Source organism: Rhodotorula toruloides (genome assembly GCF_000320785.1).
Source record: "Rhodotorula toruloides NP11 unplaced genomic scaffold Scaffold4, whole genome shotgun sequence".
NCBI classification, from domain to species: domain Eukaryota; kingdom Fungi; phylum Basidiomycota; class Microbotryomycetes; order Sporidiobolales; family Sporidiobolaceae; genus Rhodotorula; species Rhodotorula toruloides.
This window is the reverse complement of record NW_015622964.1, coordinates 195,476-217,981: the sequence shown is the minus strand read 5'-3', so window position 1 is coordinate 217,981 and position 22,506 is coordinate 195,476. Positions and strand designations below refer to the sequence as shown.

Here is a 22,506-nt window from a genome sequence, read left to right as displayed (position 1 = left end):
GCGCAGTGGTCGGCTTTCATCGCCAACGAGGAGAGGCGGAGGACTGCGATGGTCTGCTTTCGTACGTTCTCGCTCGTTTCCGCTTCTAGAGTATCGCTAACAGTTCGTCAGTAGTCCTCGAGGGAGAGGTGACTACGCTGCTGCACCTCCCTCCTGTCATTCCCTGGAGCGACATCAAGACACCGCTTCCCTGTTCAGACGACCTTTGTGAGCGGTGCTGCTACTCGTTCCTCGCCCCCGCAGCTGACCATCCTCCCCCTCTCAGGGAACGCTCCGTCTGCCGAAGCTTGGCTCGAGCTCAAGGCAAACGCGCCTGAACCTGCCTCAATCCCCGCCGTCGCCAAGCTCCTCGCGTCCGACTCGTCCCTCCCTCTTCCGCCCGTCATCTCGCTCACCCCCTTCGGCGCCCATGTCCTCGTCCAAGGCATGCACATGAACATCTGGAATGCTCGCCAAATGCATCTCTCCGGCCTGACGAACCACGCCGAACTCATCACGACTCATATCCGCCGGTCGCTCGTCCGCCTCGCGCGCGGGAGAGACGAGTTCTCGCCACGTTTCGCCAAGGGTGCTGCAGGCGATGGCGATGACCCCGCACTGTACGCCGCCTCACACGCGTGGTATCACCTCGCACAGATATCCACGCACATCCCGCTCGAAGAGCTCGACCTCGTCGGGAGGAAGGGCGGCGATAAGGAGGCGATGGAGGCGACTGATAGGTGGGCGAGGTGGATGCAGGCGAACCCTGATCAGGCAAGGATGGTCGCGCTGCACGCAGGCCAGCTCTTCCGAGTCGTGCGGGATCACCCAACTCACGGTGCGTCCGCTTTCGTTTCCTCGTGAACCTCCCGGCTGACCTGTCCGATTTCACAGCAACCTACGAGTCTTCCGCCCTTTTCCACGCCGGACTCTGCCTCTACATCTTCGCCCGCTCGTCATCGACCTCGTCGAACCCAAGCGCAGGCAGCACCTTTGGCAGCACCTCCCGCGATCCCGGCTCATCCGCCTCGTCCACCGAGTCGGCCTTTCCTCTCGACGCCGCGCTGCCCGGCTCCTCAACGCCGGTCGACTCGGGGAGCTGGCTCGCTCTCGGCGGTCCAGCATCCTTGACAGGCGTCTCGTGCCTCTTCTCCGACTCGTCCGCGCCAATTCAAGTCCTCCGCGCCGTCGCCCGCCTCCTCACCCAGCTCGCAACGGTGTGGCGTGTCGGACAGGTCTTTGCAACCGTGCTGGAAGGGATGGCGAAGCGAGACGAGGAGCAGCAGAAGTTGGCTCTCGTTTCCGCCGCCTTTGACTACGGCGGCGCGCCGGCCAGCTTCTAATCAGTACATTGTTCTGTCAGTACTCTTGGGTTTTTGTCGTCCTCTGTATCGCATGGTTTGCAACGTCGTTGCGTCCGCTTGTCTCCGCCCGCCGGTGGGAAGAGTGGGAGCGAGCGAGCGAACTCTCCTGCCTCTCGACAACTCGCTTCGCCTGGCTGGCTGACATGACTGACGCGCTCTACACAGAGGTCAAGCAAGTTCTTGGGCCCGGGAGCACCTGGATCACTGCGCCTTCCCCGTCCACCTCCTCGTTCGCATCTTCATCAAACAGCACCGCCTCCGACTCGCCTGTCCTCTTCCACGCTTTCCGAAGGACCTTCACAGGGGCTGCGAAGCACGATAGCTATGTCTGGCTCGAGATTGTCAACCCTGGCTTGCTCAAGGCGCTCAAGGCGGTCTTTCCGACGCTCGCGACTCTCTACGAATCGGGTCCAGGGGTGCGTACCATTCCCCTTGCGATTGCCAGCTCTGCTGACACACTCATACACCTTGCAGATCGACGCTCGAGCGGTCTATGTCCAGCGCGAGGCCCTCCGCGCAAACGCCAACTCTTCCGCCGTCGACTCGCTGCTTCGTTATGTCGAGGCGTCCTTCGCTTACGTGTGAGTTCAGTCCTCTCCAGCCGTAGAAGACAGCTCATGCTCTCTAGTCCAGTGCGGAAACCATCGCGACTTACCCTACCGGCACATTCTCGTGGCATCTCCTCTGGAGCCAGTTGGAGATCGGTGAAGACCTTGAGACGGTGCATGACGTGACAGGCGAGACGGTGCGTTATCTCTGCATACCTTTGTATGTCTCGCTCACTTGCTCCGTGTAGATGGCCGTGACGCTCGACAGTTGGGCATATGTGCAAGAAGCAATGGGGCGGTAAACGCTCTTCTCGTATTTCTTCGCCACTCTCGCTGATACTTAGTCGCTTGCAGAGCACTCAACCTCTCTTGCCACTTCTACCAATGGGCAGGGACCTGCTGGCACCGCGTCCCGTTAACCCGCAAGATTCGCGAATTCGGCGTGAGTCCAGCCTTCTCCCGCCTCTAACGACGATTCATTGACTCGCTTCATTGACTCGCTTTGATGCAGAACCTGCAAGAAATCGCAGCGTTGCCAGCACGGCCATTGACGGAGGAGAAGAAGGCGAGTTTGCGAGGTGCGGATCCTTCACCTTCAACTCCATGCTGCGCGCGTTGTCGAGGCCTCTTCGCTAAGCGGACCGATTTCTATCGTGCAGAACGAGGGCGAATGTACACGCAGTACGCTGGCCAGGTTCACGCCAGCTACAAAGGCTTCTTCTTTACTCGAGCTTTCAGCGGAGCGTGAGGCGTGTTCTCCAGCTTCTCGCCGCCATGGAGCTGATTCTTCGGACCACAGAGATCGGCTGATGGGGGAAGGGCAAGTAGTAATCGATGTGAAGAGCTTCCGGCGCTGCAACCCTACTCTCGATCATTGGGGGTGTGTCCCCTTCTCATCCAGGTGTTGAGCGCTCAACTCAGCGTTTGCTATACAGAGACGACGTCGTGGACCGCGGCGGGACGACGCAGTGGGCGACACACTCGAGCAGCCGAACAAAACCTTGTCCGCCCGTAACAGAAGACCAGCTACACCTTCTTCCACCCTCCATACACGGCTTCTCGCTTCGTGCCAAAGTGAGTTATCCAAGCTCTCGCACTGGAGCCCAAGAAGCTGACTACCTGGTCCGACAGCGCTTCGGCGAGTTCCTCATCTCCCGCCTGTCCCCCATCGTCTGGCGAGACGAGTCTTTCTCGCATCTCGTCATCCCCGCCTCTTACCGACGAATAGTCAAAGCGCTCGTGACGGTCCATGCAGGCGAGTTGAAGGAGAAGCTGATGGTGGACGTAGTCGAGGGGAAGGGGAACGGGCTGGTGATGGCTTTCCATGGCGCGCCTGGAACGGGCAAGGTTTGTTGCACGTCCTTTCTCTTTCGTCGCTGAGCTCCCAAGCTTGTCTCTATGCAGACTTTGACTGCCGAGGCTGTCGCGGAGCACTTGCGAAGACCGCTCTACGTCGTCAGCGCTGGCGAGCTCGGCACAACCGCACAGACGCTCGAGAACCAGCTTAAAAACGTCCTTGAGGTGCATTCGGCCCCCATGCCCAACTTAGCAGAGGCTGACCATCTTGACTACAGCTTGCGACCGCTTGGAACGCCGTCCTCCTGATTGACGAGGTTCGCTCCGATGTCTCAACCAATTGCCAAGAGATCGTGTGCTGATAACCTTGTGCGCAGGCCGACATCTTCCTCACGAAGCGTGACACGAGACAACTCGAGCGTAACGCTCTCGTTGGTATTTTCCTACGTTGTGCGTTCGTTTCCGTTCGCCGGCCGAACCTCATCCGCTGATGGCCGTTCTCATCCTACTCAGTGCTCGAGTACTTCACTGGCGGTACGCGCCGTCCGCCCACAACCGCTGACCTTCCCAGCTGACGTTCGCCTCTTCCGCAGTCCTCATTTTGACGACCAATCACATCGAGAAGTCGGTCGAGCTCTCTTTCGCGATACCGTTGATGGAATTGCTGACCCACTGGCATGCGCAGCTTCGACGAGGCTTTCCTCTCCCGCTTCGCCGTCGTCCTCCGCTTCGACGAGCTCGACGAGCCTTCACGTCGGACACTCTGGGAGCGGGTGCGCCCTCCTCTTCACTTCTCCCTTCCGAAGCTTCGGCTGACACTTGCTTCCGTAGTTCCTCCTCAAAGCTACTTCCTCCTCGTCCTCCTCCCTCTCCCCCTTCGACCTTACCCACCTCGCCTCGTTCCGCCTCAACGGTCGCGACATCAAGCACGTCATACAAACTGCGCAGGCGGTCGCGTTAGTTGAGGGAGAGGAGCTGGGGATGAAGCATTTGGAAGAGGTGTTGAGGGTTGCGAAGTCGGGCATGCGGAGGGAGTAGCTGGCGGTCAAGCCTGAGCGGTGCAAGACGTTTCATGATCCTGCTTTGGCTGTCTGCAGGCTGAGCGAGAAGGAGCAGAGAAAAAGGGTTCGCGGACCACGGCAGTCAGGTCTATTGAACAAGCTCGTAGTTTCACCGATCCAAACGAACGAACAAGCGCTTCGTAGATGGGATATACAACGAGAGAAGAAGAACAATGCGAGGAGAGAGTGCAAGATGGGCAGGAAGGAGCGTGAGGAGCTGATCAAGCCCTTGCGGCACGACGAGCGGCACGGGTCGCGGCTTGGAAACCGGTCTTGATACCGGCGACCGAGCGAGTCGATCCGCACGACGAGCAGGTCCTGTCGCAGAACGGTCAAAGAGTCAGTACAGCGCAAGGAGGCGGGAGAGGAAGCGAGAGGCGAACAAGAAGAACAGCCTGTTGTCCTTCGTCAAGGTCGTGTCGGGGCTCTTGCAGGTCTTGCAGGTCACGTACTCGACGATGTATCGTCGGAGAACGTTCTCGATTTGCTCTGCGGGCGGGGCGGGCCGGAGTAGGATGAAGGTCGTGCGGGAGGGCGGGGCGGGGACGAAAGGCGAGGGTGCAAGAGCAGTGGCAAATGGAAGTGAGTGAGTGACAGCGGAAAAGGGAGAGCCAGTGATTCAGTCAGCGCAGATTTCGAGCTGGAGGATAAAGGGAAGCGCAACGCACTTTGCTGGAACCGACCCTTGATGACCAACCGACTCGATCCATCGACCGAACCGTTCGTACCCAGCTCAGCAAACAAGAACTGAATGACGTGCTCGGGCTGACGGTGCATGCGCTTGCAGATGTCGGCGATGTTGGCAAAGATCGAGCGCTTGTTGCCTTCGCGGAAGAGCTGCGGGGGCGGGATCGTGTACTTCTTCTTGCCGGCGCCGCCGGAGAGCGAGGGGTGCGACTGGTAGAGGAGGGAGAAGAAGCGGCCGAGGAGCTGTGCAACGTCGCAAATTGGGGCCATCAGTACCAATCGCCTCAGCAGGGAGATTGCTGACGATGAACAGGTCGCGACACGCACCTCGGTGTAGGTGTAGTCACGGTCCTCCTTCAACCACGCCTTTGCCTGCGCCGCAGCCTCAGCCTTGCTCGTCTGGCTGTCCTCGTCACGGTCCTCCTTCGCGAACGGGTCCTCGCCCTCGACCGGCTCATCCTCGTCAACACCCTCGTCCTCGTCGTCCGAGCCCGCGGGCGTCGCCTTCTTCTTGAGGATGCTCTTGGGCTGAGGAGCCTCCTCGTCGTCCTCGCCGCCGGCAGCCTCGGTCTCGGCAAGCTCCTTGTCGAACGCGTCCAAGTCGAACGTCTTCTTCGTCTTCTTCTTGCGCTTCTTCAAGTCGGAGAAGTCGTCGAGTCCGCCCGAGGCATCAGCCGACTCGGCAGGCGGGGTGGAAGGCTGCTCGTCGTCGTCAATCTCGTTTCCAAGCTTGTCGACGCGCTTGCCCTTCTTAGGCTTGACGTCCTCCTCGTCCTCGGCGTCCGAGTCGATCCGGACAGACTTCTTCTTCTTCTTCTTGAGCGAGGCAAAGTCGAGGTCTCCGTCGTCGTTGGCAGGCGCGTCTTCCTTCGATTCAGCGGGGGCGGGGGCGTCGAGCTCGAGGTCGTCGAGGTTGACCTTCTTGGTACCCTTCTTCTTCTTCTTGATGCCGGCAAAGATGTCGTCAACGGGAGGGTCAATGTCAGCCATGGTGGGTGGTGAGGTGACTGGTCGGGTTTTCTGCGGGTATGAAGGCGGGTCAGCAAGATTCTTGTCGTCGTCTGTAGCCCGTTGTCACTCTTTCACACCCGCCCAGTCCTTCGAGAGACGAGGTAAGCCGCATCGCCTCCTCACCGGGTGAGGCGAACATGACGCCGCATACTCCGCCTGGCCCGCCTTGTGCGCCCTCGAGATGGCGCGCGAGACCCCATCGAACGGGCCTATGACCCTCCAGACCTGCCAGCCCACGAGAACCGCGACCGCATGGGACCGCTCCTCCACCCAGAAACCTTCGCGGCGATGAGGCGGTCCATCGCGGCCACGCCGACCCCGCCTGACCAGCTCAGTCCCGTCCAAGCACCTCTTTGGCTCCATTGAGCCCCTCAGCCACCCTCCCAGACGCCGCCGTCCGCGTGCCAGCTCGTGCGACCGGTTGACGCCCTTTTCGTGACTGATGAGAGCTCGTCCTGCGCGACTCACGGTGTAGGTGGGTGTGGTAGACTGTTGTTCGAGCTGAGCGTGCGCCTGAGAGACTCGTACGAGCAGCGAGTGCGTGTAGCGAGTGCGAGTGAGCCGGGCGACAAAGGGCGGCGCGGGTTGACTCCGAAGAAGGTGGTCGTCTCGCGCTGCCAGACTTGCTGGGACGATGCTGACTGGCTTGCTGGGCTCTCAAGAGTCTGATCTCTAGGCCACACGCGCTCGAACCACAGCCGGACGCCGTCTTGCTGTCGACTTCTCCTCGCCTGCTCACCCTCACTCGCTCGCGTGTATCTCAAGCTACAGGTCGCGAGCAAGCGCGACGAGGCGAACGGCAAAACGAAGAGATACATGACACAGACTTCCACGAACCGCGATCCTCCTCCCTCCCGACTCAAAAGCTTCCTCCGATGGGGTACTTGAACAACCCGCTCGTCAGCCTCCCAACCGTCTTCGCCCAGACCGTGTGCACCTGGCCGATGACGAATACGCCCGTCATCATCAGGGAGACGAAGATCCGCTGGTCGGTCGAGGCGCCGAGCGGGCGCGAGACGGCGTCGCGGTTTCTGTCGAGCGGTTGAAAGTCGGGCACGCCGCGTCCGACGGGCCATCCGTCTGCGCGCGAGGGACAACACAGTCAGTCTCTGTCACCCGAACCTCGCGGGCCCACGCCGCTTCGCCCTCGCCGCCTCCCTGAGTCGAACTTTAAAGCGCACCTGGGTTTCCTCCCTCGAACCGTTCGCGGTACTCCCTATCCGCCCGCAGCCCCTCCGGCACCCTCGACACCGACCCCTGCGCCTGCTGCCTCGCGCTGTGCTCGCGAATCAATGCCTCTTGCTCTGCCGCGGTGCCCTCGCCCCGGAGGAACAGCGTCGGGATCCCTCCTTCGGCGACTGTGGCGGTCGAGGTCGTGCTGGCGATGTTTGAAGGCTCGTTGGGCATGGTTTTCGAGTGTTTGTGCAGGGTTGGAAGGAGTACAAGGACGGTTGCCGGACTTCGAGTCGCCCCACCTCCTATCCCACCGGGCGGACAATGTCGACCTTCGCTGCTCGCCCTCGCTTGTTTCTCTTGCAACTCCTATCGCTGCAACGCTCTCAGAATGAATGACACGAAGCTCCTGACGCACCTCAAGTCGGTTCATGCTGCCGCGGAGGACGGGACGACTTCCTACCCTCGCTTCATCCAGGACCAGCTCATCAAGCTCCACAGTGCGTTCCTTCCTCACTTCCTCTGGTCCCCTCGCTGATGCAGCTGTTGCACGCAGACGTACTCTCCGAATCGCGCGACGAGCTCCTCCAAGCCCTCCAAGCCGACGCGGGCCTAACCACCGCCGAAGCGCACGTCGAACTCGCCGAGACGCTCCAGCTCGTCAAGCGCTTCGCCGTCGAAGAGCTCGACTATGAGAAGTGGAACAAGGAGAGGAAGAAGGCGTTGAAGGAGGAGGGCGTCAGCAGGAGCGGGAAAGGGGTGGTGGTGGTGGTGGGCGAGGCTGCTGGTGCGTGCTTCTTCCCTCCTTTGAGAGCCGCCTGAGCTCATTGAACTTCCACAGCTCCCGTCTACTCGGTCATTGGCCCATTTGCGACGGCAGTGGCAGCCGGGAATGCCGTCGTCTCTCTCGTACGTCCTTCTTCTACCTTCGGCACTCGCAGTCGTCTGACGTCCGCTTCTCACAGCTCGCCCCGGAGACCAAAGCCGTCTCGTCTCTCCTGGAAACAAAGCTCAGCACCAAACTCGACCGCTTCGCCTACTTCTTCACCCGCTCCGCCTCTCTCTCCGACATCCTCTCTGTCTCTTCCCTCCCCTCTCCAGCCCTCATCGTCGGTCGCAATCTCTCCTCGATCCCCGACTCCCTCCCTCGCCTGCTCAACACCTCCGGCTCGTCCGGGTCCACCGTCTTGATTGACCGTCTCTCGCCCGCTGCGCACCAAAACATCGCCCACCTCGCGCGCCTCATTGTGCGCGGCAAGCTCCATGCACTTGGTAGACTGCCAGGTTCGGTCGCCCGTGTGTTGGTGCACGAAGAATCGGCGGGAGTCGTGTTGGATGCGGTTGTGCAGGCGCTCAAGGAGGCGTATGGGGTTGATGCAGCGCTGTCGGGCGATTATGGCCGGATGAGGGGTGAGTGGGACGGGGAGAAGAAGGTCAGGGCGGAAAGGGAGAAGGGAGAGGGGAAAGTCGTGTGCGGCGGAGCGAAGGGCGCGAAGGAGGAGGAGGGATACTTCCCGCCGACGATCGTCGAGCAGCCGAGTCTGTGAGTGTGCACTACTTAGTGGTGCGAGGTAGGAGACTGACTTTCTTTCGAACAGCACTTTCCTGCGCCAGGACCCGGCAGGTCCGATCCTTTCCTTCGCAACTTTCGCCTCGCACGAAGATGCTCTCGTCCTCCTTAGCAAGATGTACGTCGTGCCGCGCCATACCACGAAAGGACAAAGCTGACCTTGAAGCTTCACTACCAGGGACAGCCAGACGCTCTTCCTCTTCTCGGACGACCCGCACAACCTGAACTACCTCGCTGTCGAAGCGGGCGTGCCAACTGTCTACACGAACGACATCCCTGTCTCTGCACTCTGTGAGTCGCTTTCCGTTCCATTTCTTGACTCGCGCTGACCTCCAGCGAATCTCGCAGACGAACCCGCTCGCAACCTCACCGATATCTCCAACTACACGCTCACGACCCGCATCATCCGGCCCCCGTCCGCATCGTCACCCACCTCGAAGCTCTTCGCGCCCTTCACCTCCCCCCGCCTCTCCGCCCTCACCTCCCTCTTCCCGCGCGAACGCACCCTCAAGTTCATCCGCGCCAAGCACTCAAACTCGATTCTCCGAGTCTTCTTCCTCCAGGGACTGTTCATCAGTGTCGGGACAATTCTAGCGTGCTTGCTCGGAACGACGGGTTACGGCGCGTACCTTGGTTTCGGGTACTTGAGGAGGCGGTTCTTCCTGTAGGGATTGTCGTGCGTCTTCTTGGGTACACCATCCTCTCTCTCTCGCAACGATGTGTCTCTCAGCTTCAGTTCCCATGCCCGTCGTCGTTCCGCAGAGGTCTGCTTCGCTCTCCTCGTTCTCGACCTCTCGTTCCCTGCTCTAGCCAGCCCGCTTCCTTTCAGGTCTCCTGTAACACTCGGTACCGACTGCACGAAGTGCGATTACGAGGAGAATCTCCAGGATTGAAAGCCAAGCTAGAACTGCGAAGTGCGAAATTGAGAAGAGGCTGCGAGGCGGGCGGAGTGGACAGAGGAGGGAGGTGCGAGTTATACAGGCTACAAAAACGGAGAGGAGCGTAGCGTGCAGGCATACAAGCAACAAAGACGCAGAAGGGCGGTCTATACAGAGGGAAAGGGAAGAGTTGTCGCGCTCACTCGCCGACAGCAGCGTCCTCTGACTCCTCGACATCCTCGTCGATCCACTCGAGCCGGCCGCCCTCGCCACCCGCCGCCTTCGACGCCTCGGGATCGGCGTCCGGGACCCAGTGGATCAAGGGAAGGTCGTTGACGGTGACATGGCGGAAGTCGACGGTTGGGTGGACCTGTGAATCGGGAGCGACGAGTCAGCAGGCGAAGAATGAGGGAAGGAAAGAAGACGCACGATCATGTGGCGCTTGAGGTTCGAGAAGACGGAGAAGGTGCGGCCGCAGGAAGGAATGGGGCACATGAACGCTACGAGACGGCAACCGTCAACGGAGTTCTGGAGGGAAGAGAAAGACGGGTGACGCACGCTTGACGCCGCTGTGAGAGCGCATGTGCGTGTCGCGAGCGGAAGGACGGCCGACTGTGAGTGTCGCGGTACGAAGTTAGCACCGAGGCCGCCGCCAAGTGAGAAAGTCCGGATCGAAGCGCTCGTCGCAACTCACAGCTCTTGTCGCAGCCGGGAAAGTCGCACGTGTAGATCCGCTTGTGCTGGTCCTTCGGCGGCCAGCTCCTCGGCGAGATGACCTTGACAGGCTTGCCCGTAATCGGTGAGACGCGGGTGGCATGCACGTGACGAGGCGAGGAAGGTGCGCGAGTCGGCGACGAGGGCGTCCAATCGGGGTCGACGGAGGAAGCGGAGGACGTAGAGCGACGCTTCTTCCCCTTGGCTGTCTTGCTGCTCGAGGACGGGGCATGCGGGCTGGAGGGCGAGAGAGGAGCAGGCGAAGCGAGGATAGTAGGTGAGTCGGGATCCTCGACTCTGACGAAGGCTTGGGCAATCTCGAGAGACTGCGGGCGAGTCTGGCGATGAACCAAGGCGTTTGCGATTACGGAACGACGCGAGCTGGGGGGAGAGACGGTACCGTGACGAGACGCATTGTAGGCTGGGAAGAGAGGGGATGTCGTCGTCGGAAGCGATTGAGGCGAGGAAGGCAAAGGCGGCGGGAATTCGTCGGCTGGCGACTGCGGGCCTGGTGCGATGTGGAAGGACTGAAAGGCTGTCATCGGCGACCTCATCTCGTAGGAGGCGTAGTACGGGGCGAAGTGAGCGGCTGGGTCGGGCATCTCCTCGTAGTCGTAAGAGCCGGGTTGAGCGGGGACGTGCTGGAAGTGCCCGACCACAGACGGCGCAGAGTGGCTGTACGTCGGATGGAGAGGATTGGTGCGGCCGAAGTGCGAGGAAGCGGAAGCGGAAGCGAAAGGGACCGGTCGCGAACCTGCCGGGACGAAGAAAGGCTGGAGCGGCGATTCAGGCGAGGCGGATTTGTCGGAGTCGTAGTAGGCGCTCTGCGGGTCTGGCCGGTAGGCATACGAATGCTGGTCTGGATGGCGGTGCAGGTCGTCCGCACAGAGCGAAAGCGGCGAGATTGGCGAGTGGTCGCCCTGCGCAGCATGACTTCCCGATCCTCCGCCGTAGCCGCTGTCGCGATAGCCGTCGTATGCCGTCTGCAATCCAGCGGACGGGTATTGAGGGATGTGACGAGTCTCGACGAGACCGGGCGAGTCGAAGGCAAAGTCAAACTCATCGCCGACCTCGCCCGCCGGCTGAGCTGTCGAGTGCGACGCGGAGAACTCGTCCTGGCCATAGTACCCGTCGCCCTGCTGGACAAACTGGCCTGCGAAGCGGTCCTGAGCCACCGGCGCAAGCGAAGCCTCCAGCACCCAACGCTCCCTCCGCTCGACCTCCTCATCCTCCTCCTTGATCGCCGCCACAATCTCCTCCCCGTACGTCGCCCTTTCATGCAGCTCGCGCCTGACGCCGTCCTCGCTCGAGCCAACTCGGCCGCTCGCTCCTCCGCGCAGAATACCGGAACTCTCGTCTTGGCGTGGGTAAGGGAGGTCCGACCACGACGAGGTTGAGCCGGAGGCGTACTGCTGCGACGAGGAGAACGTGTAGGAGCTGTGCGAGGCGGGGACGGAGGGGCTTAGATGGTATGCAGGTGCCGGAGAGGAGAGGGCGTGAGAGGAGGAGGCGGTGGTGGAGGCGTCGAAGGCGGCTGGGGAAGGACCGGAGGACGAGTGGAAGCGCTGCAGGGTAGGCGACACGCGGTCTGAAGGCGGTACGACGGGCGTCGAAGCGGGACGAGGCGCAGCGAAGCCATGCCGAGGGCGTTGAGCGGTCGAGGCGGCAGAGTTGGGGAAGGGCGTCTCGTCTAGCGAGTGCGCCGCGCCGCGAGTCGACGTGTGAGGCATGCTCGTGCCCTGCACCTGTGTGCAGGAGGTAGAGTAGGGAGTTAAGGAGGAAGAGCGAGGAGGAGGGAGGCCAAGTCAGTGACTCGCTCACCAGAGCAGCGACCTCGACAAGCACGGGCTAAAGTGGGACTCCTGACGGACGAGCAGACTGATGCGCGTGATCGTGCAATCAGGCGACGCTCGTTCGCTCGGGCCTGTGTGAGAAGGTCGAGAGGAGCTTCGCCTCTGTGCGGGTATACGGTGAGTGCTAGCAGAAGACCAATGCTCACTCCTGCACTCTTGCCTCTTATGACGACTTAAGCACGCCCGTCTCGCCACAAGCGCAGTCCTGCTCACTCGACGACCCCTTTGTTCCCGCTCATCCTGCTCGCCCACACATCCTCGTTGCTCGTTTCGTCGCTCGTGAAAGGCTGACGGGTCATTCCAGACCGTGTGGCGATGAGCGAACGCTGTACCTTGTCTGAGCGGCGAGATCAGCCGACGAGGAAGAGAAGGCGAGGCGGTGAAGGGCGGCGAAAGCGGTGAAGACGGTCTGTGAACAGGTCTCGAAGGTACAATCGCTGCAGTAAAGCGTGTTGAAAGGCCCTTGAAGGGAGCGCAGCGCGTTGACCGACGCCTGGAGACTGCCGAGGAATCGAAAGCGGGAGCGAAACAGTGAGAGCGGTCGTTTCCTGCCTGCAGGGCGGCCGCTATGAGGTTAGCGCAATGCTAGTAGGTGGGAAGGAAGGACCCAAGACGTACCGAGTCTCTGCCAACGTAAGAACCTCCGCAAGACAGACCCTCGTGCGCAGACAGTCGACAGCCAGCCACTCCACCCTCAGATCCAAGCCGTTCCGCCAGGACCCGCGCAATCATTCATCCACAAGGATTGCGATGAGTACACCACCCCGCCCGAAACGCTCCTTGTTGCTGCGGACGCCCCGAGAACAGCGAGACAGCGGGAGAGGTCGCCAGATCCAGCTCGACACACCCCGTGGGCGGGCAGCTGGTCAAGCTTTACCGCTTTGAAGCAAGCCAATAAGTGTCTGAGCAAGTCAGTCCAGCCAGTCGAGCAGTGTGAGTGAGCAGTTGAGGCGGGAGCCGAACTTGCGATGGCTTGCACCTGAACACTCCGCTCACTCCGCTTCTTTCGCTGGTCTGTCTGGTCTGACTGCTTTTGAGAGATCGTCTCGTAGGCTGCTAGGAGTGGCACGGCTCTGCGAGGTGTTGACGGCGACTGGTGCGCTCATCTCTCCCCCACTTCACAAACACTCCATCACACCGCTTTCAAGGCGTTCGCCGGCTCGGACGCGCGCGGCGGACTGGGGAGTATACTTAACATGGCGACCGAGGCCGGCGACGCGTGCGGTGGAGCTGCTGTTGGCGAGTGTGACGGATGCTGCCCCTGCGAACAGTTCGGCAACCGTGATCTGCGGTTTGTGAGGGGCTTTATGGGCTTACACTCGCTCGCTGTAGGCTACAGGTCGTCACCATGCTCCACTCGGCACAGGCGGCGGCGCCGAGCCCTCAAGCTCCTCCTTCTCACCCTCCTCGCCTGACCCTCCAGATCGCCTCTCCTCTCGCCTCTACCTCCTCCATCTTTTCATCGGCGAGTTGCGGCGCATCAGACTATGTCAAACCTCCTTCACCTATCAAGCCGTCTCGCAACTCGCTCTTCGACCTCGACTGGGCACCCGTCACGCCTCACACTCGCTCCCGCAGCTCGACGACTGAGAGCCAGTTCAGTGCGACCAGCAGCGCCGGCACCACAGCGAGTAGTAAAAGCTGGATGGACGTCGACGTCTCGCCTCCGCCGTCCATCTCGCACTCTTCGCTTCCTCCGCCTATCCCGACGTTCTCGAGGAGCGATACGGCGAGAGGATGGCAGGCATGGGAGCAGACGCCGGTACCGGGGAAGAGCGAAGGCGGCTTCGAGTGGACAGCTCAGGCTGCACCAGCGACTCAAGGCGGTGTTCTCGGCCCGCCTTTCACGAGCGTACCCCTCCCACAAGCCAGTCCTTCTCTCGCCGAACCTCCTCGGCCTCCTCCGTCCCTACCCGCCCAATCTTTCTCCAGTATCGTGCCGCCCTCGCCGCCATCGCCCAGTCACTCGTCTTCCTACTCCTTCCCCTCTTCCTTCGCCAACGATGAATCCGGAACTCTCCCACCAACAGCCGGACACTCGTCCAATCCGCTCCTCGATACCCGCCGAGCTCCCCCTCTCCGTCTATCTCCCACTCCCCTCTACAGCCTGGGCGAAGGGCGGCACGCGACCGTCTACCTCGCCTCGTTCGTCCCGCAAGCGCGAGATGGACAAGTACGAGCCGAGAAGCGGAGACGACTCTGCGCGGCGAAGCGGTTGCTTCCTGATCGCGAGAGTCAGGTGTCCGGATTGGGCGAGGCGTTCATCCTCGCCAAGCTGTCACAGGCAGACTCGAACTCGGTCGCAGCGACAGGCTCGCAGTACATCCTAGGCTTATACGGCGTGCGCGATGAGCGCGACGGCATTGACCCTCCTGCGTCGCTGCTAGCCTCACCGTCATCGGCAAGCGCGAGCAGGCGGACGAGCCAGCGGTGGAGCTATGGCGGTGCGACGGGGTGTGGAAGCGGGAGTGGGACGCTCAGTCCACTAGGAAAGGAGACGTTCGCCTACGGGACGGACGATGCGGAGGCGACGAGTCGAGAAGACAAGCGGAGAAGCCTGCCGTTGCAGGAGAGGCCGAAGAAGGGCAAGGCGCGGCACTCGGACATGATGCCAGGCTCTTCGACTCCGAGCGGGCGCCTCTCGCTCCTCTCGCACGCCCTCGAACCGCCGCTTACCTCGACGCGCCGACGAACGACTTTCGGCGGCGGCCCAGCTACAACTTCGACGACCCCCTCACAATCGCCGCCCACTTCTCTCGCCCCTTCCCCTCTGCCTCATCCCGCGTCTCCCCGAATCGATCTCCTGCTCGAGTACTGCCCGTTCGGCCACATCCTCCAGTTCGCGAGGAGCCACCCCGAGCGGATAGGCAAGCGAAGATGGTTCGAGTGGGCGCTACAGATCTCGAGTGCGGTGGCGTGGGCGCACGAGAAGGGCGTCTTACACGCGGATCTTAAGCCTCAGAACGTCATGGTGCGTCCGTCTCGTTCGCTTCAGAGGCTTCGCCGGCTCACGCTCGTCTCACGCAGGTTGCTGCCGATCTTACGTTGCGACTGTGCGATTGGGGCAACTCGCTCTTCCTCCCCCCGCCATCCTCTCCCGCACACCTCTTCCCGACTGACCCGCACGGCCTCGGCACACCCGCCTACTCTCCTCCCGAATTCGTCCGCGCGCTACCCTCCCGTTTTTCATACTCGAGCGACATCTTCTCGCTCGGCATCACCCTCCACACGCTCATCACCCTTCGCGAGCCGCACGAAGGCGTCCGAGCTGTTGAGCGGATGGTCCGCGTAGCGGAAGGAGGGTGGTGGGAGTGGGAGGAAGGTCGGAGGCTGCGGGAAGTTGAGGGCGAAGTCGAGGAGGGGTTGGAGTTGAGTCGGACGGGAAGCGTGAGGAGTACGCGGAGCGGGAGAAGCAGCTTGAGGGGAAGTCCAGGCGCCGCGAGGCGGAGGAGGGACGATAGCGAGGAGAGCGTGCGGAGTTACCTGAGTGTATCGGGAATCGGCGAACAGGGCCCGCGCGACTGGAGGGCGCTCGCACAGTCGCTGTTGGCGCCGGAGGAGGACGAGGGTGCAGGAGCGACGGACGATCTCGACTCTCTCGTCGACCATATGATCCCGCTCACCCCGCCACCCTCCCCTCCGCCGTCTCCTCACCTTCTTCCGCGCTCAACAATGCTCTCGACACTCTCACTCGAGTCAGCCCTTTCCTCGCCCGCTCCCGCCACTCTCTACTACCCCTCGACCTCCGTCCCCGTTCAGTACTTCCCTTCCTTCTCCGCCTCGCTGTCGGCCCAGAACGACGATGAGGCGGATGTGCCGACGGCAACGCTGGCGGAGGAAGATGCGATCGTCCCGCTCGCCGTTCGCGAGCTGATCAAGCGAATGGCGAGTCCGGCTGAGGCGGATCGACCGACGGCGGCGGAAGTTAGGGAAGAGTTGAAGCGGATTGGACGTTCGGAGGGCTTCTTTGTGTGAGGTGGCCGTCCCCTTCTGTTGAATTCAGCATGTAGCCCTTTCCTTCAAACGACGCACATGTAGCTTTAGCCTTCCGCATCCGCCTGGTTGGCGCACTCCATCTCCGCGCTCATGCGATGAAGCCTTGTTGCAGAGCGCTGTAAGCGAGCGCTGGCGAGCTCACGCTTGCCTTCGTCCGCATGTCGCTCGTCACGAAGGGCTGTCGGCGCGCGCGAGCGAGTTCGAGGAGGACAAGCGAAGACACAGCAGCGAGACACTCACTTCCGGGCTGGCTAGCTGTGTCGTGCGGCAGGAGACTTCGTGCGAAGCTCAGACTGGGAGACTCGATGTGGACTGTCCCTTTGCCGCGAGAAGCAGCAGGTCCTGAGGCACACAGGTCGTTCTGTCCCTCGCTTCACTTCTGAGCCTCTCCGTTCAGCGCGCAAGAGCATTCACCAGAAGGCGAGTCATTGATGCCGTCGTGACCACGACGAGTCAAGAAAGGGAGGGGGAGGGAGGACGCGGATGGACAGGCGTTCCCGTTCAGCTTGTGCCCAGTACCGCCAGGCGCTCACCGACCCAAAACCTTCACGCGATCTAGGAAGCGACGCCCTGCTTCAAACTGAAGAACGGAAAGGTGGGAACTGAGTCAGCTCCTATCTCAGGATGCGGCGCCTTTCGCCCCACAAACCTCGCGCACTCGTGAACAGAGACGTACCCGCGACTTCTCCTCCGGCTGGTCATAACCCGCGAGCATTGGGCCGTAGTAAGTGCTGTGGTTGTGTGGATCCTGTAAAAGCCGCCTCGTTCAGCTTTCGAGGCCACGAGCACTATATTGGAGAGGGCAGACGCACGACGACGAGTGTGGTCGTTTTGCCATCGAGCAAGTCGACAAAGGGCTTGGCAGACGGCTGTTCAGGGATGTGAGATGATCAGCATGCGTATTGATCCGTACCGGTGAGCGAGCGAGCGAGCCGGCGAGAGACCAAACTTGGGTAAAGGAACGTACAAAGAGATGTGGCGGCGCGCCGAATGAGCCTGAACGCTGCGAGTAGGCTGCACACGCAACCTGTAGCTTTTCGAGCTTCGGAAGGCGAGCCCATTCGACAATGTGGGTGCGGAAGAGGGCGAGGAGTGCCGAAGCTGGACCGCTAGCGTATTTCAGCCAGTCTTCATGGCGAGCACCGTTTGCTGCGGTGTCTGTGGGACGGCCGGAAGCGCTGTACAGCTGTACGAGGCTGAGGGCAAACTCGATGCACTTCTGAAGGCCTTCGTCGGTGTGCCCTTCTTCGTCATAGAGCCTGGCAAGGTGTGGGTGCGCGCTCATCTGTATCAACAATTAACCGATGAGTGAAGCGCGGCGGAAAACTCGAAGTAGACGGGCGGAGCTAGGGGAGAGGCTCACCTTGCGATGGAGTGCGCGAGGCAACAGGGGAAGAAGGCGCGAGCAGAGTGGCGAGGCGGCGGTGTCGAGAAGCGTAGAGCGCAAGGATGCGGTGACAGCAAGGCGGGAGGAGAGAACGAAAGCCAGACATGCCCGCGTAGCGGAACATCCGCGGAGTCTCGAAGCGGGAGACGAGCTGGGCACAACGTGAGCAAGTGCGCCACGTCCCAGTTCCCTCAACTCGCTGGCGTTACCGCAACACGCCATTCCACGCCGACGGGTCCGCTAGTTGATCTCCCTCTCCCCTCTCTCGCCCCTCTTCTCCGCCTCACCCTTCTCCACCCTCCTCCGCTTGTTCTTCCCGCCCGACGTCGTGAAAGGAGCGGTGAAAGCCTCGCGCAAGCGACGAACTTTTTTGTCACCCAGACCGGGGAGGGTCGAGAGTTTGGCCGGTTCGGCGAGGACGAGGTTGGCGAAGGACTGCGGCGGAGTCCAGGTCAGCTGCTCAACAACGTCACAGATAGTGACGCGAACGCACGCCAAAGTTGCTGATCAACGTCGTCACGTCCGTCTTGTTGACGCCACGAACGCTCGTCAAGGCGCTCGTCATGTGCGCCATGTACGAATCGTCAACACGTTCGCGGATCAGGTCGGGCGGCTTGCGTTCGAACGACTTGTACGTCTCGAGGTAGCGGCCTGCTTCTTGGGCGCTAACAGACGGCCAGGTCGACGAGGCGAAGGGAGTTAGCTCAAGCTTCTTCAGCCTCGACAGCTCGCAAGTTCTGACGCACCTCCAGCACGTGATGAGCGTGTAGCCGTTGACGATGGCGACCTTGGTGAGCTCCTTCATCGCGGCAGTGTGGTTGTCAGCGTCGCACTGGCAGAGGATGATGCGAAGGTTGTAATTTTGGCCGAGGTCCTGAATGCGCGTGTGGATGTATTCGGGATGAAGGAGGTGGTAGCGAATGCTGCGAACGTATGTCGACCGTCAGCTGAGCGAGCGCGAGGAAGCGGTCCGGGAAACGCACGAGAGATAGAGGACACCGGCTGTTGCGCCAACCTGGTAGTCGCACTTGATGTCGCCATACTCCCATGGCACGGTACGTATATGTCCGATGACAGGGTTTCCTTTCTGCGCGAGATGAAAGCCGTTCCAGTAAGAGTGAGCGGAGCTCAGGTCAGACAGAAGGGTCAACGAGGAGCAGGAGGCTGGCCGCACCTGCCTGACATTGACGAGGATCGAATTGAGCGTCGGTCGGATGACTGCTGGGCCACTCGCAGCACCCGCGTTGACCGCCCTCCCGCTTTGCGCCTGTCCAGCGCCTGCCCCACCACCACCTGGCTGCACGACCCTCCCTCCTCCTCCCGCTCCCGCTTGTACTGGCCCGCCCGGCACCGCAGGCTGTTTCCCTCGCTGTACAGCAGACTGTCCACCAGCTGGAGTCCCCTGGCGAGGCGTGTTGGTCGAGAAAGCACCCGGTGTCGACGGTCGGACTGATGAAGACGAGGCGGAGGTCGAAGACGACGCGGACGCTGCTGGCGGCTTGGAGGGACCTGGCTGCGCGCTCATGGGGAGTGGGCCGGTGCTAGTGAGCAGCCGGGCGAGTCGAGGCTGGTGATACCGCTCAGGGAAGGTTGCCTTCCCCTCTCTTGCGTCAACCAAGTCGGCTCGCTCATCGTGGGAGGGTCTTTTTGCGTCCTTACACTCTCGAGACTACGCTCGACACTCTTGGGCTTTCGGACGACTCACTGCACGCCGTTGAACCCGCTCGCTCGCTTCCTCCGTCCCGAACCAGCCCCCTCCCCACTTGTCACGTTCGACGGGGCCTCACGCACTCCCAAGCTGGTCCTACTCGCCCGCTCAGCGATCTCGCTCGCCCCGCCGCTCTTCCTCGCCCTTCGCCAGATCTGCCTCGCACAACACCGTCCTTCTCTCTCCCCTCTCCGCCTCTCCCACACGATGGCCAACTCGCAGACCGCTCCGCCGACGCACATCTTCGACCCGCTCCCTCACTCTCGACCCGATGGGGGCCCTGAACATGAGAACGGCGCAGCAATCTCTGCGCTCTTCGCCCATGGCGGACCAGGAACGACTGTCCTCCTCCGCCCTCGCGCAACCTACGTCCTCTACTCGCAAATCGACATGTCGCATCCTGGCACTACTCTTGCGACCGAAGGATACCCCGTGTTCGAATCGGGCAACCAGGCCATTCTCGAAACGCGAGGCGAGAAAGAGTCGGGCGCGGTGCGGATGTTCAACCTCCCTCGCTGCGCGCTCAAGAGGGTGCATGTCAAGGGCTGCCGTGGTTGGGGAAGCAAGGCGCCGACTGAGGAGGAAAAGGAGAGGTGGAAGAAGGAGGGGAGGATGGGATGGTTGGAGGGCGGAGGAGCGCTCGTCTGGATGGGAGGTCCCGAGGCGCACGAGCAGATTGTCGAGGGCTGTCGCCTCGAGGACCCGCGTGGATGGACTTGCGTGCGTCCTCAGCTCACTCCTCTGTCCCGCAATATTCGCTGACGCCGAGCTTCGCAGGTCCACCTCGTCGACTTTGCCCAGCGCTGCCGCGTCGTAAACAACCTCGTCGGCCCTTCCGGCCAGCAAGGTGAGCTCGGCTCAAGGGACCTTTTCTCGCGACTAGAGCGCGCTGACGGTCTCACCTCGCCGCGCAGCTCCGGGACCTTGGGCAGATGGCCTCAGTATCGCCGGCAAGGACAGCTTGGTCGTCAGTCCTTCGCTTCTTCTCCTTTGCGGCTAGCACTGATGCGAAATCACGTTGCGCAGGCCGGCAACACCGTCTTCGACGCGACAGACGTTCGTGTTCCGTCTCCCTTCCCGCAATAGCGAGACTGACCTTCGCGATCTCACAACAGGGTGCCATCGTCCTCTTCTGCGCTCCTGGCACGGTCTGCACGGACAACACCATCATCGCGCGCGAGCGCAACCTCCTCGGCGCAATCAACATGTGCGTCCGTTCTTGCCTCCCTCGGCTTGCTTGTGCTCACACTCGCCCCGAGCAGGGTCGACGACTTTCCCTTCGACCGCGACTTTACCGAGACGAGGGTCATCGCGAACAAGATCAAGACCGAGGGAGCGTTCATTCGGGTTGCGATTGCGTGCGGACCGACGAGTTGGAACCCGTGGGGACCGCACCACACGCTGGTGCGTGCACTCTCGCTCACCGTACCGTTCAAGATGAGCTGATCAGAGCGGATGTGTACGCCCGCAGAACTACGGCGGCCACGTCCTGCACAACCTGATCGGCCCTGGCCAGTTCGGCTACGGCATCACCCTCTCAGGCGTCGACAACTTCACCGTCCTCGGCAACTCCCTCGCGCCTCACACACGCTTCGCAGGCTCGACGCACCGTTTCTACCCCGCAACCATCAACGCTCCTCCGTCCGCCTTTGTACGTCAGTGGGCAGACCGCGGGAGGGTGCTCAACTGCGAAGTGCAGGAGGAATTCGTGGAGGGCGAGTTGCAGTGGGTTATTGGGATTGAACCAGAGGTAGGGGACAAGTTGGAGTATGAGGCGGGGCAGGTTGGGCTTGATGTGAGGGGATTCAGTCGGGCGGGCGAGGGAGGGCTCGCGATGCGTGGAGCGAGGTGGGAGGTTAGTACGAGGGGCGAGCTGGTGTTGAGGAAAGTCGAGGGGAAGGTCGACCAGTTCGGGCAGGGCGAGTATGGGAGGGGACGCGTCGTTTGGTCCAGCGGGCGTGCAGGCGGTAGACACGGCGCCGTCGAAGAACCTCGACTCGACTTCCTCCTCGAGGGGCGGGTCACGCTCCGCTCGCACAGCGGCGAGGGCGACGTCCTCTGGGACCCAACGTCCTACCTCGTCCCCTACCTCTCGCACCTCCCTCCTCCTCCGTTCCTCCCCCCTCCTACCGCCCCTCAGCCGCCCGAGCGCTGGCTCCCGCACCCCAAACTCATTCTCCAGAACCAGCAGCCGTACGTACAAATCAAGAACCACGAGGGGAACCTTGTGTTCTCGACGCAGTACGAGTGGGGGAACGAGGATGGCTGGACGATGAAGGCCGGTCAGTGGATTGCGGTGGCGCCGAGGGAACTGAGGGGCGCTGAGGACCCGAGCGGGTTCGAGGAGGAGGAGGAGCAGTCCGGTTTTCCGCCACCTCCGCCGCCGCGTCAAGACAGCCAAAGCCACGGCGGCCACTTCTCTCGCTTTGTACGCGACTTGAACTCCTCCCTCCAGTCACACGGCGTCTCCGTCCCTTCTCTCTCCCCTCGCGGTCCACCACCTCCCATCCCACCGCGCCCCTCCTCCTCCCCTTCCTCTCAACCCTCCCCGAACAACCTCTCCCCAACATTCCTCTACCTCTCCCCCTCCACCTCCCAACTGATCCTCCACTCTTCTCCCTCTGGCCCTACTTCCCCAACTCCAGACTCAACACACTTCTCCCTCCCCCCTCAACCCCCCTCCCCTCCTCCGACCAAGCCGGAGGACTCGTTCCTCGCCTTCCAAGGCGACGGGAACCTCGTCCTGTATACTTCTGACGGACCTGTTTGGGCGAGTGGGACGAATGGGGATCGGAAGGCGGTGAAGGTGGGCTTGAGGGGTTGGGGGGAGGAAGGAGGGCCCGGGATGGAGATGTGCGACGAGAGGGGGGAGAGGGTTTGGAGTTCGAGGGATTGAGAGCGAGTGCTGGAGGAGAAAAGGAGTGTGTAGCCTGGGTTTTGCGAAAGCTTGTATCGTTTTCTGTTCGTGTCTCGTCCTCGCTCGTCCTTGTGCGCGTTCGCGAATCGTGAGAAGGAGAAGTGGCGGCTATTACGCTGGCGACGGGCGACGCGAGGAACGAGAGATGCCACCAAATCGAATACAGCCTATCCCTACGAGAAGAAAGGGTGAGAACGAGGAGAAGAGAGAGTGTCTACCAAGCGATCAAGCCGCGCAAAACCACAGAACCTGAGAAAACCATGCAGAACACAACGCGTAGAACAGAACGTGTAGAAGAAGCCCATGCGAAAACAGAACCAGGACCAAGAAGCCGCATGCAAAGTCAAGCAAGTGTCCATCCTCC

The 22,506-nt window shown here is 61.6% G+C and overlaps 9 protein-coding genes across 9 annotated transcripts; 4 read left to right on the top strand and 5 right to left on the bottom strand.

Moving 5' to 3' along the window:
- Nucleotides 1-1,486: 1,486 nt before the first annotated feature.
- RHTO_06093 (AAA family ATPase) lies at nt 1,487-4,225 on the top strand (the record flags this gene model as incomplete). Its single annotated transcript, XM_016419754.1, has 17 exons — nt 1,487-1,759; nt 1,818-1,924; nt 1,977-2,088; nt 2,140-2,189; nt 2,246-2,333; nt 2,403-2,469; nt 2,551-2,635; nt 2,691-2,771; nt 2,827-2,965; nt 3,023-3,238; nt 3,296-3,412; nt 3,466-3,504; nt 3,565-3,637; nt 3,701-3,721; nt 3,781-3,811; nt 3,873-3,960; nt 4,019-4,225. The coding sequence occupies 17 exons, from the start codon at nt 1,487-1,489 to the stop codon at nt 4,223-4,225; spliced, it is 1,794 nt and encodes a 597-aa protein (XP_016275208.1).
- Nucleotides 4,226-4,469: 244 nt separating this feature from the next.
- RHTO_06092 (translation initiation factor eIF-2 beta subunit) lies at nt 4,470-6,309 on the bottom strand (the record flags this gene model as incomplete). Its single annotated transcript, XM_016419753.1, has 5 exons — nt 4,470-4,566; nt 4,632-4,737; nt 4,917-5,178; nt 5,263-5,955; nt 6,070-6,309. The coding sequence occupies 5 exons, from the start codon at nt 6,307-6,309 to the stop codon at nt 4,470-4,472; spliced, it is 1,398 nt and encodes a 465-aa protein (XP_016275207.1).
- A 496-nt stretch (nt 6,310-6,805) lies between these two features.
- On the bottom strand, nt 6,806-7,353 carry RHTO_06091 (uncharacterized protein; the record flags this gene model as incomplete). Its single annotated transcript, XM_016419752.1, has 2 exons — nt 6,806-7,026; nt 7,128-7,353. The coding sequence occupies 2 exons, from the start codon at nt 7,351-7,353 to the stop codon at nt 6,806-6,808; spliced, it is 447 nt and encodes a 148-aa protein (XP_016275206.1).
- A 157-nt stretch (nt 7,354-7,510) lies between these two features.
- Nucleotides 7,511-9,357, top strand: RHTO_06090 (aldehyde dehydrogenase; the record flags this gene model as incomplete). The annotated part of the gene is made up of 7 exons (XM_016419751.1): nt 7,511-7,619; nt 7,676-7,906; nt 7,961-8,028; nt 8,085-8,662; nt 8,718-8,807; nt 8,868-8,980; nt 9,038-9,357. 7 exons carry the CDS (start codon nt 7,511-7,513, stop codon nt 9,355-9,357), a joined length of 1,509 nt encoding a protein of 502 aa, XP_016275205.1.
- A 409-nt stretch (nt 9,358-9,766) lies between these two features.
- On the bottom strand, nt 9,767-12,011 carry RHTO_06089 (zinc finger, C2H2-type domain containing protein; the record flags this gene model as incomplete). The annotated part of the gene is made up of 4 exons (XM_016419750.1): nt 9,767-9,937; nt 9,997-10,067; nt 10,126-10,179; nt 10,262-12,011. 4 exons carry the CDS (start codon nt 12,009-12,011, stop codon nt 9,767-9,769), a joined length of 2,046 nt encoding a protein of 681 aa, XP_016275204.1.
- A 1,471-nt stretch (nt 12,012-13,482) lies between these two features.
- On the top strand, nt 13,483-16,109 carry RHTO_06088 (NIMA-related kinase 3; the record flags this gene model as incomplete). Its single annotated transcript, XM_016419749.1, has 2 exons — nt 13,483-15,105; nt 15,162-16,109. The coding sequence occupies 2 exons, from the start codon at nt 13,483-13,485 to the stop codon at nt 16,107-16,109; spliced, it is 2,571 nt and encodes an 856-aa protein (XP_016275203.1).
- Nucleotides 16,110-16,659: 550 nt separating this feature from the next.
- RHTO_06087 (uncharacterized protein) lies at nt 16,660-17,384 on the bottom strand (the record flags this gene model as incomplete). The annotated part of the gene is made up of 5 exons (XM_016419748.1): nt 16,660-16,710; nt 16,807-16,878; nt 16,943-16,999; nt 17,098-17,288; nt 17,348-17,384. 5 exons carry the CDS (start codon nt 17,382-17,384, stop codon nt 16,660-16,662), a joined length of 408 nt encoding a protein of 135 aa, XP_016275202.1.
- Nucleotides 17,385-17,757: 373 nt separating this feature from the next.
- RHTO_06086 (DNA excision repair protein ERCC-1) lies at nt 17,758-19,042 on the bottom strand (the record flags this gene model as incomplete). Its single annotated transcript, XM_016419747.1, has 5 exons — nt 17,758-17,952; nt 18,011-18,182; nt 18,264-18,440; nt 18,501-18,604; nt 18,692-19,042. The coding sequence occupies 5 exons, from the start codon at nt 19,040-19,042 to the stop codon at nt 17,758-17,760; spliced, it is 999 nt and encodes a 332-aa protein (XP_016275201.1).
- Nucleotides 19,043-19,432: 390 nt separating this feature from the next.
- RHTO_06085 (Bulb-type lectin domain containing protein) lies at nt 19,433-22,121 on the top strand (the record flags this gene model as incomplete). The annotated part of the gene is made up of 7 exons (XM_016419746.1): nt 19,433-19,945; nt 20,003-20,072; nt 20,140-20,192; nt 20,252-20,281; nt 20,341-20,432; nt 20,488-20,629; nt 20,697-22,121. 7 exons carry the CDS (start codon nt 19,433-19,435, stop codon nt 22,119-22,121), a joined length of 2,325 nt encoding a protein of 774 aa, XP_016275200.1.
- Nucleotides 22,122-22,506: the final 385 nt, after the last annotated feature.